The sequence below is a fragment of the Schistocerca cancellata genome, chromosome 4, assembly GCF_023864275.1.
Source record: "Schistocerca cancellata isolate TAMUIC-IGC-003103 chromosome 4, iqSchCanc2.1, whole genome shotgun sequence".
Lineage (NCBI taxonomy): Eukaryota > Metazoa > Arthropoda > Insecta > Orthoptera > Acrididae > Schistocerca > Schistocerca cancellata.
Window position 1 is genome coordinate 689,513,178 of NC_064629.1, and position 15,365 is coordinate 689,528,542.

Genomic DNA, 15,365 nt, shown 5'->3' on the forward strand with positions numbered 1-15,365 from the left:
TGTAGTTGTATATATAAGTTTGGATGTAGCTGTATTGCATTGATGTACTGGTGGATATTGTGTGGTATGACTCCTGTAGTTGATAGTATAATTGGTATAATGTCAACTTTATCCTGATGCCACATGTCCTTGACTTCCTCAGCCAGTTTGATGTATTTTTCAATTTTTTCTCCTGTTTTATTTTGTATATTTGTTGTATTGGGTATGGAAATTTCGATTAGTTGTGTTAATTTCTTCTTTTTATTGGTGAGTATGATGTCAGGTTTGTTATGTGGTGGTGGTTTATCTGTTATAATGGTTCTGTTCCAGTATAATTTGTATTCATCATTCTCCAGTACATTTTGTGGTGCATACTTGTATGTAGGAACGTGTTGTTTTTTAAGTTTATGTTGTAAGGCAAGCTGTTTATGTATTATTTTTGCTACATTGTCATGTCTTCTGGGGTATTCTGTATTTGCTAGTATTGTACATCCGCTTGTGATGTGATCTACTGTTTCTATTTGGGGAATGTGTATGGGTCTGCAATGTAACTGTTAAATAATTTAGTTAGATGTGAATGTGTTGAGGTGAACTTCTTTAGACACAAATTTGCTATTTTATCTTTTCCAGGGGCCTCCCAATTGTGAGTAGAATTAATTGCTTGGGTGACTTCATGTTGCAAAATTATCACTTCAGACATTTGTGGTATCATCTTGTATGTGTCTGTTTCTGCTTGTATCCACCGTGCATGCCTGTTATGTTGTACCGGGTTTGACCATATGTTGCTCCAGAAGTGTTCCATGTCTGTTATGCTTGGTGGATTGTCTACTTTAATGTGTGTGTTATCTATTGTCTGGTAAAATTTCTTTTGGTTTGTGTTGAATGTTTGGTTTTGTTTCCTTCTATTCTCACTTTTTTTGTATCTTCTAAGTCGTTTGGCTAATGCTTGTAATTTCTGCTTCTTTTCATCTAATTGCTCTATTGCTTCTTGTTGTGAGATTTTACCTAACCTTTTTCATTTTTTTTCTGACATTTCATTTCTTATAAATTGTGTTAGCTGTCCGATGTCTTTTCTCAGTTTTTCTATTCTGATCTGTAGCCTGTGTTGCCATGCTGGTTTTGTGGGTTGGTTCTGATCTCTGCCTAGTATGTATATTTAGTGTAGTGAGTGCTCCTATATAAACCAGTAGTTGTAACTCTTCCATAGTTGTGTTTTCATTCATTTTGTTGTGTATGATTGTGTTGATAGTTTCTTTTTTTTATTGTTTTGACTTGTGGGTTATTTGGCGGTCTATGCAAGAATGGTCTAATGTCTGTATTTGTGTCTTTGTATTCTATATATGTCAGCTGAAATTTCTCTTCTATATCTAACATGTGTGTCACTTCGTGTTCTATTTGTGCTTGTTCTGGTGGCTGTCTTAAGATTTAGTTTTCCTCTGATTGTTTAATTGATGCGTGTTGTTCTTTGTTTGTTTGCTCTGGGATGTTTGAGTCCATTACTGTATTTTCTTCTTCTTCTGATTGCACATTACTTTGTTCCAGTATTTTTTGTACTTGTTGTTTGATGTTTTCTAATTCTGACTGGGGTATCCTGTTATTTTTGATTATTACACGGATCTGATCAGCTAGTCGTTGTTCTGTTAAAAATTTTAATTCTGGGTATCTGGTAATAAATGTTGTGTATACTTGTGATCTGTATCCAGTTGTGTTGGTTCCTAGGTTTGTTGCTTGGTAATATCAGAACATGAGGTGTCTATTAACTTCATCTGACCATCTCATCCTCTGTCTTTGTTTTCCTTCTAGGGTGGTTGCAGGAAGCATATCCTGCAAAACACCTCTATTTGGATTTAAATCATTTTCCAGTTGGCTGGCAGTGTCATTACCATTGTGGGCAGGCATAGGGTTCAAGCGTCGTCCCCGACCATGACGGCGCTTGTCCGAGGCTTCTTTAGTTCAGTCCTGAACCAAGTAATCACACTAAAAGGGGAGTTAGCCCTATTAGTGGTTTGTTCTTTTCATCACCTTTTACGACTGGCAGAACATACCGGAAGCCTATTCTTCTTCTTCTTCTTCTTCTTCTTCTTTTATTATTATTATTATTATTATTATTATTATTATTATTATTATTATTAATTAAATAGACAGCATGGCTCTGTGGTAGAATGCTCACCTGCCGTGTAGGGGGCTTGAGTTCAGTTCCAAGAAGAAATTTTTTTTCCGTTTTACATTTCATGAAAATGTTAGTGGAACATGCACCTTTGTTTGAAAATTTACCAGGGTTGGGAATCTAACACACAGTACACACATGATACATTAACATTATACCACAGCCACATGGCTCAAAAAGTGACCTTGTTTAGGTTATTCAAGGTGCTCAGAAAATTTCAAAGACTATTTTCTTGAGAATTTTTGGGAGTTTCAAATACTTACAAGGAGAATACAAAAATCAGATTCCCATTGTGCTGACACACCATTAAGATCTTTTTCAGAAAGTGAGCCTGACATCTCCCATCCAAGCCACATGTCCAGCACATTCTGGTCACTAGCATCTTACGATTACTGTTACATTGTCATCTTGGTACAGTTAGTCTCGCTTGTGGTTGTGGCTGATCCTCCATTCACCAGTTTTTGCAACAAACACCAGATCAAAGATGATCAGCAGCACTTTTCTCTCAAATACAAGAAGTTTACAAAACTCCTGCTTTGGAATACTACCGTGTGTCACTGCTATACAGGACAAAGAGTTGGAATAGTGTTTTATATAGCCAAATCATGAACTGTCTCGAGGCACGCCCAGACAAAAGCAGTTGTGTTAAGCCGTAGAAGGATCTGTTTCCTGCCTGTATACTGGTGCTGATCTCTACTTGGTATGAGAAGTTCTCCATGAAAAGTGCTCCCAGGTATTTAAATTTGTGAATTCTCTTGTAGGACCAGTCTCCTGCTCACAGTAACTGTAGTTGTTCACTATCTTGACCTTGTTGATGAGTCGTAACAAGGTAATTCATCTTGACTTCATTTACGAGTAGCCAAAATTTGCTGGCAGCTATCTACAGTGCCCTGATCATTTGTTTCAGTTCCTCATCAGAGCTGCTGATTGATCAGAAACCTGCATACACCAGATATGATAAGTTCTTCCCTTTGACTTGGGTCCATTCAAATTTCTGTTTGGAAGTCTCACATATGATCTCAAGGACAAAACTAACTAACTCTAACACACTCTCTCTCTCTCTCTCTCTCTCTCTCTCTCTCTCTCTCTCTCTCTCTCCCCCTCCCTCCCTCCCTCCCTGACACCTATCACAATTTCAATGTTACCTGTTAGTCAGTTTTTCATCTTCACCTTACTGAGTGTTTCACTCAGGCAGATATAAATTTCAGGCTGTATTCTTAACAGAACTGCAGAGCTTCTATAAACACTACATCCAGGAGTTCTCATTATGCAACCCTCATTACCACTCATAAGTTACAAATTCCTACTATTTGAAATTCCAAAGTCAGCTTCATTGTTAAAATAAAATTCATTTTCTTTGGGCCCTCAAACAGATGGCTATATGACAAGTGTCTGATGACGGCTACATTTTTAAAAATCCAGTTCAGAACAATCTGATCTATGTTGGTATGAATACCAATCATCTTAGAAAATTAGTACTTAATTTTGGCAAAAATCAAAGAACGTATCTAATAATGGTCACTGACGTGTTGTAATATGCACCAGACAATAACTGACTAACAAATGAAACAGTACTGAACTCATGGTGTCATCAAATTAACTTCATCAATGTAAACATTGTAGCATGAGGAGAAAATGTTCTAAGCTCCAAGCTAGTGTTGCGGGAATGATAAATTGGCTAATTAATAATTTATGTTTTCATTTAAAATACTCAGTCTCAAGTTTCTACAGGATTTACCTTTTATCCATCATACCCACCAAAAATTTAGAAAAGAAACTGTTTGAAAAATGCTCAAGACAGTTTAAAAAATGGAACCTACAACAGCTGTGCCATAAATGCTTTCCACACTGGTTCTGCATCTGCCAGAGCATAAATATTAGAGGAAGCTTTTAGTTATTTTATCCTTTTTATTAAAACATGTCTTCAAAGATGCCTTAAGCATCTCATACTTCACCGTGTCAAATTTAACATGAATGTTTGTCAATATGAGCTTCTAGTACAACACCACCAATTACCAGTCCATAGCATTGTCATAACAGTCACTGGTTTCACATTTGCTTAATGTAGGCCTCATCATCCCAAGTGTTCAATTTGACTTTCACCTACTGGTGCTTAATACCAATTCTGCTATTGACAACAGTTTATAACGGATCAACAATTTTATTTGCATCTGAACTATGGAACATCATAGCTTCCTGATTGTATGAGGGTTAACCACAGCATCACCTGATATACCTGTAATGATGTGAAAACAGTAGTGTTCCCAATAAAGGACTACATAACAGCTAGAGCAGCTTGGAAAGTCTTCCATTCACAGTGAATCCCATCAATTCATCAAGAAATTACTTTGGCAATTAAAAAAAAACTGTTTGAAGATTCTTTAATACCAACAAAAATAATCCCTACCTTTACCTACCAGCTATGAAGTTAACTGTACAATTACAGAACATAAATTTGTCCTTGTTATGATACTATTGAACTTTTTGTTGCAAACTACTTTCAACTTACTCAAAGTATGCTGTGTGTCCCCCATATCTTAAGAACTGGTACAACATCAAGTAGTATGGATTTTTCTTTTCATCAAACAGAAGTGGTGAAGTAAAACCAACTGAACATATCAAGTATGTTAGTCTGAAACATAAAAAGAGGAGTATGTTATGCAAATAAAAATCTAACAATTAACAGTGTGAGAAATAAAGAACAAATTTTTACAAAGATATAGTATACAAGTTAAAAGTAACTAGAGAATATAATACCCTAAACTGATTCAATAATTACGAAAAGTGATAAATTATTGAGTCATCAATATATGAACCAAGTTTCTGCTACCGCTGGGGCACACTTCCTCCAATCTGTCAGTCTTTAAAGTTCTTTTGCAATAAAACTGTGACACTTACTTGAATTGGGGTACACAAACTTTAGGTAATGATGTCCAGCTTAAACAGTCAACAAGCAGCATTGCCAAACTCTCTGAAATGTCCTTAGCTGCTGGTGTCAAAACCCTCGACAAGACCGTATACCGCTGGCGTCGTTTCAGAGGTGTTCCAACACTTAACTGAAAATTACAATTCTATATCACATAATCAGTAACAATAAATGTACAAAGATAGTGTAGCTTAGAATAAGAAGCATGTTTATTACTGTTTTAGAATACATAACAAAATTAAGTTTACAGGTTTTTATTTTGTCAACATCTTTTACTAAAAACCTCACTTTGTTTTGGTTTTACGCAAGTCAGTCAGCAGACGAGAATCATCAGCTCAGTCACTATATCAGCATCAAGACTGAGGATGATAGAGATAAGATCAAAATACTGAATTCTGTCTTTCAAAATTCTTCACTGCAGAAGTAAGGTTCTTTTTCAATCATTGCACAAAATCATGATACTGAGAAGTTCCCTCTGAACATAAAGATACCTAGCAACTGGAAAAAGCACAAGTCATTCAAGTTCTCAAGAAGAGTCATCATAGGTGTACACAATTATAGGCCTGTATCACTGGTGTCAATCGGCTGAGCTGTGGAATATATTTATGCTCATGTTTTGCTACTTTCTGGAGAACAGAAGTGTCTACTATAATATCAACATGGATTTTGCAAACAGAGATCTTGTGAAACTAAGCTCCCTCTGTTCATCGAAGAGATCCAGAGCATCACAGGTAACAATGCCCAAGTTCTTGCTGTGTCCCTCGACTTCAATACAACATTTGATATAGTTCTGCTTTGTCATTTAGTGAACGATAAAACCTTATCAAGAATTGGACTGGCTTAATGATTGGACAGAACTTAACATGTCAGTCTTAACATTTCTACTACCTCTGTTTTTGAAGTGCTGGACAATGTATGATTGTTTTAATTAATGCTGTAGTCAGAAATAACATGAAAAAAATATTTCTTCCTCTTTTTCTTCCAATGTGATGCTTGGTGGGACATACAGAGTTACTCTTAAGATGACGACTGTATAAAAACTGTAGGACATATATAAAATGCACACATACATCAGTGGGTAGAACATCTTTTCCAGTTTTTAATTCAGATTACACATGCTCAAAGGCATCATTTGTAGCATGGCAAATGTCAATACATGTATACAATTCATGAACACAAATTGTCTGGGAATGCAATGCGTGACAACAGACTACTTTGCAAATTTGTTGATTAGCTACCAATCTGCAGCACAAATTAATTCTAGAGAGCAGAGGGTTGACAAAGCAACCCGGCGACAAAGCAACCCGGCGACAAAGCAACCCGGCGACAAAGCAACCCGGCGACAAAGCAACCCGGCGACAAAGCAACCCGGCGACAAAGCAACCCGGCGACAAAGCAACCCGGCGACAAAGCAACCCGGCGACAAAGCAACCCGGCGACAAAGCAACCCGGCGACAAAGCAACCCGGCGACAAAGCAACCCGACGACAAAGCAACCCGACGACAAAGCAACCCGACGACAAAGCAACCCGACGACAAAGCAACCCGACGACAAAGCAACCCGACGACAAAGCAACCCGACGACAAAGCAACCCGACGACAAAGCAACCCGACGACAAAGCAACCCGACGACAAAGCAACCCGACGACAAAGCAACCCGACGACAAAGCAACCCGACGACAAAGCAACCCGACGACAAAGCAACCCGACGACAAAGCAACCCGACGACAAAGCAACCCGACGACAAAGCAACCCGACGACAAAGCAACCCGACGACAAAGCAACCCGACGACAAAGCAACCCGACGACAAAGCAACCCGACGACAAAGCAACCCGACGACAAAGCAACCCGACGACAAAGCAACCCGACGACAAAGCAACCCGACGACAAAGCAACCCGACGACAAAGCAACCTGACGACAATACAATCTACAGGTGCAATCTGTACTTGCAATAATTCTGAAAACCATGCACAGGCTTCCTTTTAGTAGTTTGACATTGATACGTAGCAATAACACAAAGAAAATTCCCACTGGTTTTCTGATAAACTATCATGGAACATGTACTTCCCAATGGTAGTGCGAACGTAAATGCAACATCAACACATAGTTTCAGTATGTCGTGTGTGTGTGTGTGTGTGTGTGTGTGTGTGTGTGTGTGTGTGTGTGTGTGTGTAACGTCAGAAGTTCCATCAGGCTGTTTGCAGACAATGCACAAATGCACTTACCTACAAGAAGAAAACAGCACCAGATGAGAGTAACAATGTTCAGAAAGAGGTGCAGGGGATTGACAATTGGTACCAGGAGTGGTAGCTGGCCCAGGAACAATGGATCATACATAAATATAACATACTGCACATAAATGTATGAAAGTTATATTGCACATAAATGGATGAAAATCAATGTCAACAGTACCTGTCATAAATTATCTAGAAGCAACCATTTGAAGCAACATGAAGTGGAGTGACCACATACAATGAATTTTATGAAAAGGAGATGCCACGCTGAGATTCATTATAACAATGTAATTCAGTTTCATCCAATAAAATGGTGCTTTACAAAAAAAACAGGTAAGTCGACTGAGTATTGCCCATCAGTGTAGATCCACTATTAGTTTGGATTAATGGAAAAGATGAAGAAACAACAAAGAGTGACATCTTTCATCACAGGTTTGTTTAGTCAGTGTGAGATTGTTATGGAGATGTTCAACTAACTCTAGTGGCAGAAACTACAAAAGAGGCAGTGTGCTTCATGGAGCACTGAAACATCAGTTAACTGAATGGGTTCCTGTCAGCAAATTTAAATTTACATGCACACTTCTGCTAACAGCTTCTAGTTCTCTGGCACTGCAACTCTTTTCCTCTCCTTGCCAACAATGAGAAATCATGTGCTTGACCTTGAGCCTTTAGTTGTCACTCAGCAGCAGTGTGTAAGCATTTGCTTGTAACAACCCTTTGATTTGTGAAAAAGCACTTAAAATTAATAAGAAACTTGAGAAGATTTTAAAGTGGGTGGCTTTTGTGTTGCCAATCTAGGCATGGAATTAGGGAAATAGACATTCAAAATGAAAAACTGTTGATACTGAAGTAGCTGAATATTTTAGTCTTATTAAATATATTGATACGGAGGGCTATAACAAAACCAATGTCTATGATGCAAACAAAAGTGGTCTTTATTGAAAGAGAATGCAACAAAATCCCTGGCTTCCAAGAAAGAAATTCAGACCTGGTTATAAGGCAAGCAAATATCACATCATTGCTATGGTATACAGGAATGTTACTGGAATGTGTAGTCTACTCTTGGTGATCATAGCTAAGTCTAAAAATCCGCCATACTTTACATGACTAAAAAAATTGTTGGTCACCTACAAAAATCAAAAGACTCTACAAATATTTTTATTCACTTCACATTTTATAAAACATTCTGATACCTGCTTAATAATTATTATTCATGACCTTCAAGCACTGACATCCGCTGCACGAACACCAGATGTACGTGCACATACATGTACAAAATGTTACTTCAGTCCTCCAACTGATGGGTCATGGGATCACTGAAAGCTTCAAACGGTATTATAGAATGGCATTGCTGCATATGGTTCTGATTGGGAGGAGGATGTGAAACACATTTCAGGCAGTCTACACTGGAATTAATTTTAAGACACAATGTATATGGCAGCAGGAGCTTGGGCTACTTTGAAGGACATTACCCTAGCGAAAGATTGGGATAAGCTCCTCCCATCAAATGAGGTTATCACTACAACTGAAGACCCAAAAAACAGTCAGTTTGTATCACAACTGGTTAACCTGGTTAAAGAATGTCCACAATTTGAAGATTTTGACCAGGAAATTATTCCAGACAGGATGGAATGTGATGCTGATGACTCTGGTGATCAATTACTGGCAGAAAAACTCACTTCTAGTGTCATTGATGACAATGATCCTTGAGACAACTGTAGGGTACTGTAAAAGAACCACCCTCCCCCCTCCCGTTGGGAAGCTTTTCACTGCCTTCACAAGGCTATTACGCAAAATTAAAATGAGAAGAGTGTACTGTGTTTAAGACGTAGGGGAGGGGGGAAATCTCAGCTCTAAGGCAAAATTCTATGTTTGACTACTTTTCATAGATTGTAGGACTACTTTAAGTAATATAGGAAGCATATATGTAAATACATTTAAAACATATGCACTTGTGTGTTCAATACATGTCTCTATTGCTCCCATGACAGTGGTACTTTATATATATATATATATATATTTTTATACACACACACCACATAAAGCAGCCTGAGTGTATAACTTGCAACTGTGTGTTCAAAATGCCACACCATAGAATGAGGAAATGAATTTAATGGAGAAGGTGACTAACAGAAAGCTGCAGATTGCAATAATTAGGGCAAACGGTAAGATGTATGTGCTATAAATGGCCCTACTATTTGGATAATGCATACCTGCTAATACAAACAAAACCAAAATCATATTGATAGCTGCTTGATGGCTCACATTGTGAAGGTATTACATAAATACTCAGTAATGGTAAAATACCTTGACTAACATCCCAAAAAGCTCTGCCAGGGCTCTTCCAAGCCTTGAAGATGCATGCAGCAATGGTTTTATGTATTTTGCAACAATATTTGGTGGAACTTTGAGGAAATTCCTCTGTTCAGTGCCACTCTCATGGCTTGCATCTGTATCATTTGTACTTAAGGCTTCCATTGCTGTTGTCATTCCTTTATCACTTCCAGATGAACGCTCACCAACACCCTGTAAATCAATTTTAAGGACACAAATATAACCGACTGATTGTAAACTTTTTTGCTGTAAAACCTCTGAACAAAATTACACAGTATCCTCATTAAAATATTCAATACAGCTGACTGTAGAGCACCACATCAGACATTAAAAATGTGTAGTAAAACTTGCTTAAAATGGAATTGCATGGGACTAAAGTAATTATCCACATTGGCCAAGTCTCTGGATTTCACACAATACTCTAGGCAACATAAAATTTGTCAAACGCCATGTACAAAGTGCAAATCTGTAATTATGTACCTATTTATGTACCTTTACAGTAGATGTTCACTTAATGTGCACATCAGAGTACTGCACTATTACACTAACTGATACACAATACAGCATGTCTGAATGTTTAGTGTAACTTCAAATTTGTGTATTCTTGCGCGTACATATTATTCCCATTTCTAGGTTTTACATTTCATTTTTTCACTACATGTCAAGGAGAGAAGCATGTTTGAATTTCCTGTTCAGAACTGTTTTTCTACACAATTTTTTAGACTGTAGTGTAGTTTCAACAGCTAGTGAGAATTTGTATGTGTTTCAAATTCCACATCATTTATGCATGCAACAGTTTCTTCAGGGGTATAAATTTTTCTACAGACATCATTTTGCTCCTCTTTTTCTTTGTTTCCTCCCCATCATTTCCTTTGTTGCAGATACCTGTTTGATCTGCTGCCAAAACAACAGTGGAGCAAATTTACAGAAATTCAAATGTAGTCATTTGGACAATACGAAATGTTTTGTATTCGAATTAATTCAGGAATTGCTGCTGCATTTTCTTTACCTTCAATGAGTCACAAGCATCTTTATCACCAACTCCAAAGCTGGTATTGTTGCTTTTGACAATTTCAGGCTTTACTTGCCATACTACCAAGCCAATCTAATTTACTGCATCCAGGACAGAAACTTAGCATGCAAGAGCAAATGTACTTTTGGCATAGACACTAGCAGTAAGACAATAATTGCCTAGAATAGGACTTTCAGTTTTAATTTACAGTTCATAACCAATAAATTGTGGTCAGAGTCCACATCTAACACTGAAAATCTCTTACAATTTAAAATCTGGTTCCTAAATCTCTGTCTTACCATTATATAAATCAATCTGAGACTTTCCAGTGTCTGTGTCTCTTCCTTCTTTAATGATTATTAAACCTAGTGTTTGCGATGAATACATCACATTCTGTGCAAAATTCTACCAAGCGGCTTCCTCTCGTTACTTTCCCCCAGTCCATATTCATCTATTATTTTTCCTGGTCATCTTTTTCATACTATTGAATTCCAGCTGCCCATCACAGATTTGTGCCTTCAGTAAGGCATCATTATATCATCATACACTTTTTCAATCTCTTCATCATCTGTGGAGTTAGATGCCATATAATCTTGAAATGTTGTGGTAGATGTGGGCTAAGTGTCTATCTTGGATTCAATAATGCATTCACAATGATTCCCATGGGCGACAACAAAACATAATTTGCTGTCTGCTCACTACTCTTTCCCCCACACTCACTACAGTTCTAAGCCAAGTTGGTGTCACTGTTACCCCTCCATATTGCTGTGCTTGAGCAACTGTGAAACACAGACTGCAATATCTTCCAGGATGCAGCTCATGTGTAACAACAGTGACTAATACATAAATAAAAGAATGCACTCACAATTCTGCACAATACTTGAACTTTCTCTTGTCCTGTGATCTAGCAACACCTGTTAGTAATATCTCTGACTCGTCTTACCACTGCAGTTTAATCTTGCAATAACAATGACAGTCAGTTTAATATGATTTATTTCATTTTTAGACGTCTAAGTCTGGATTAGTTTTCTTTCTTGTTTCGTCTGAATGTCACCATCTTGTTACAAAGCTGAAAAAAGGGCAGTAACATTTTTATCCAATATTCTAGTATGTGAACAGTCACCCAGTCTCTTATCTGCAACCCACTTGGTAAATCATTACAGTGTCTCATAACCAAATAAAATACTGACTTGTGTCCAGAGTGAAGTGGTGTTTTTGAAGAAAAACGTTTTCATTTTTCACTGTTACCTTTGCTTCAAAAGCACAATCAATGTGGGGGCATGGCATCCATACATGTATGAGAACCTTTCTTGGGGAAGTGTTCATATACAACAAGAGTTTGTAAGACAATGTAATTTAATGCTATGTCCACCTGTGTTTCACAAAATTGTCAAATTATAAACAAAGCAATAGACTGTTGTGGCAACTAGTTGATAGTTTCCTGTGTACCCCTTGCACTAGCACTGAGCATAATTATTCAAATTCTGGTATTCAAATAATGTCGATACTGTATCAAGCACTTCAGACTTTAAGGAAATCTTGAACCTGAGTTCCCAAGTTTGAGTCTCGGTCTGGGACACAGTTTTAATGTGACAGGAAGTTTCAAATCTTGAACCTGTTTCAGCATGAGTATCATTTGCTGTAGTACCTACCCCTCCCAATTCTTCAAAATAGATCCCATGTGACCTCAATTGCCCAAACTTCATCTACATATGTAAGACAACTCCTATATCAGTCCAACAATGTAAAAATGTTGACCTCATTGGCAATAGTTTAATACATTAATATAAGATATCCTGTAGTTTTCAAATGACAAATTTAGAAAAAAATTTCATCTTATAATCAAGTAAATATCTTAAGATTTATAGCAATGTACTTAACAAACATTACACATACCGACATCTTGCAGAGAAATGGTTTATCAAGAACCATTAATTTTTTAGATTTTCAAATTTTATTTCAGGCATGTTTCAGCTATGTCATGAATAATATTGGTCAAACAGATTAACTCACTACCCAGAATGTCTGCGATAATATTGCCTCTATAATTACAGACCACACATACACATGAAAAAAAAGGAAATAAAGGGCTGCATTTAAGGAACTTGTTCAGAGGAGCAATATGGCTAAACAAAATCTTTGAACAGATATAATACACTGAGAATAAACACAGTTTTTACAAGGTATGTTATTCATCAAAAAAATGCTTGCAAGTCCTCTTCTGTTTCAGCATATTTGTGATACATATCCTTGGCAACAAAATCTACTGTTATTTCATAACTTATAATAAAAAACACCATAATTATTTTTAAATGGTATTTTTATGGTAAAATGTATATTTGACCAACCTTGTCTTGGGGCATTAGCTTCTGTAAGTCTTCTTTGGCAAAGTCTTTGTCAAGAGGAACTTCATCACTGCACAGTGCTAGGAGTACAGTGCTTTCCCACACTAGTGCTTTATAGAGACTTTTTAGCAGTGACAAGACACACAGACCCCTCACAGAACCCCAGTGGGCCAAAGCAAGGGATCTAAGTTCATTCTGTAACAAAATATTTCAAGTTAAATCAAGATAAAACATGCTTTCGACCAATGCAAACACTATATACTTTATCGTGCACTGGGTATTTAATGAAGGTTTGAAAATTTTATTCAATATGCATTAAACAAAGATCTACAATTGGGCTGTGCACCACCTAGGTGCAGGAACACAGACATTCAGTAGCAAAGAGTCATCAACCAAAGTTGGTTGAACCCCACAGTGCTTTACTAGGCATGGTTTTATTGGTTGTGGCATGTCATCCTCTTCCTCTGACTTTTGAAGTGATTTACCCAGTCAGTCACAACAGGGTATATAGTTCAATGTGGATTCTGAACCATGTAACATACCATTTTTACCACCACCACCACCACCACCACCACCACCACCACCACCACCACCACCAACAACAACAACAACAACAACAACAACATGAGCAGGTATTGTATGCACTATTTAAGTTTCCCTTGTCCAGCTACAATGAATCTTCACACTGCAATTGGGACAAACATAACTGGTCACATGCTGAATGTGAATTTTCGAGTTTTTGGAAGGGTCTTCCTCCAACCTACGCTGCATACATTTTATATTACAATGGTGACTGCAATCTGGTTTGCTGCCTCATTGAGGGGCATGGTGCACAGGTAGTCTTTGGAGCCCAAAGTACTACCCCTCACACAGGTGACACCAAATGCCATGTTTCAGCAACATGACACAATTAATGTGCAAGCCTTCTTCAGAAATATGACTAGTACTACTGCTTTTCTGGTGTCTGCATGCTCACCTAACACTTAACCTAGTGATCTGTGTAAGGAACAGTTGTCGACAAGTTGTTCACCTCAATCCACCAATTACTACTGTTATTTTGTAGACTAACATACAAAAAGCATGGAGATAAATTGACAAGGAACATACCCATACCCTCAATTCCATGCTATAATGTTTAGAAACTCTTACGGCAGAATGTGGGGGCTTCTCAACTTACAGAAGTCTGTCAGACACTATGTAGATTCCAGTAATCCTAAACATTTGTGCATTTCTTGAGGCTCCAGAATAAAAAGAAAATGTTGATAGCAAAGTCCAGCCTGTAAGGCAGATAATCCATCATCTCCGAGTCGAGTGCTTGCGGGAACTCTGTTGTCCGTGGAGCCATGTTCGGCCAAGTGCTAGCAGCACAACACTTGCATTAAACATCCCACACCACTTGTTGTGAATGGCTCATCACAATTTTTGCACTGTTGTCCTGTAGCACTCAGCATTCACTGTCTATTTTGGTCACAAATTCGAAGATGAAACTAGCTGTCTGTCTCAGAATACCAAGCACAGTACGTTCCGTGACAACACAGTCTGCTTGAATTTTGTCTTGCATGAATAGCTACTGTGACACCAATGCATTAACTGCTGCTTTATTTCTGAGGCATTGTGTGCAACCAATGTATCACCACCTGTAATGATCCACTCTGCGAACACTCTGCTGTCATCGAGATACTGCTGCTGAAAAGTCAAAGCTGCTGTCACGCACTCTGCTTTGTGTTCTGGAGTTACTGGAGTCAGAGAACATCTGGTGCACAATTTCTGCAACAGGTGTTCAAAGACCATTCACACAAGAATGTGTGGCACATTTGTAGCAACTGACTACCGAAGCCCATCATTCTGAAGTGATGCTTCTCCATAATGCATTCCTTCACACATCATTACCTGTAATGATTTGATGGCCTCACTCTGCACTGTTCCTCATGAATATTTTGGCAACCTGCTGTGACGTCTCTGTAGCAGTGACACACCATCTGCTTGCTCACGACATTAGGCCCCTTGACTTCGCACAGCTGATGACAAATTTCATTCAGCAATATGATCTGTGAATTCATAATCTATCACCGACCACACTTAACACACGACAGGAGCTGGAATACAGACATCTATTTTCAACCACTTCTACAAAACTGCTGAGAGACCTCAGGAAGTTCAGTTAGGGCATGTGCCACATCACGTCATTAGCCTATCGTGTACACACAGTCGCTTCATGCAGAATACAATTTGCTAGCTGTGGGGTGATTGGGGTGGTTGGTTGGTTTGTGGGGGTTGAAGAGACCAGACTACTAAGGCCATCGGTCCCTTTTGCCACAATCATAAAACACACACAAGGAACAAAAACAAGCAACGAAGATGACAAGG

At 38.1% G+C, this 15,365-nt stretch overlaps 1 protein-coding gene across 1 annotated transcript in view; it reads right to left on the bottom strand.

The window, feature by feature from the left end:
- The window catches only part of LOC126184383 (E3 ubiquitin-protein ligase HUWE1-like), a 207,244-nt gene that overhangs the window by 22,195 nt on the left and 169,684 nt on the right, over positions 1-15,365 (bottom strand). Inside the window, exons 13-16 of the mRNA XM_049926768.1 lie at positions 13,002-13,193; positions 9,615-9,833; positions 5,045-5,202; positions 4,656-4,778 (exon numbers count right to left, since the gene is read on the bottom strand). Coding sequence (XP_049782725.1) covers positions 4,656-4,778; positions 5,045-5,202; positions 9,615-9,833; positions 13,002-13,193 — 692 coding nt within the window. The remainder of the gene's footprint in view (positions 1-4,655; positions 4,779-5,044; positions 5,203-9,614; positions 9,834-13,001; positions 13,194-15,365) is intronic.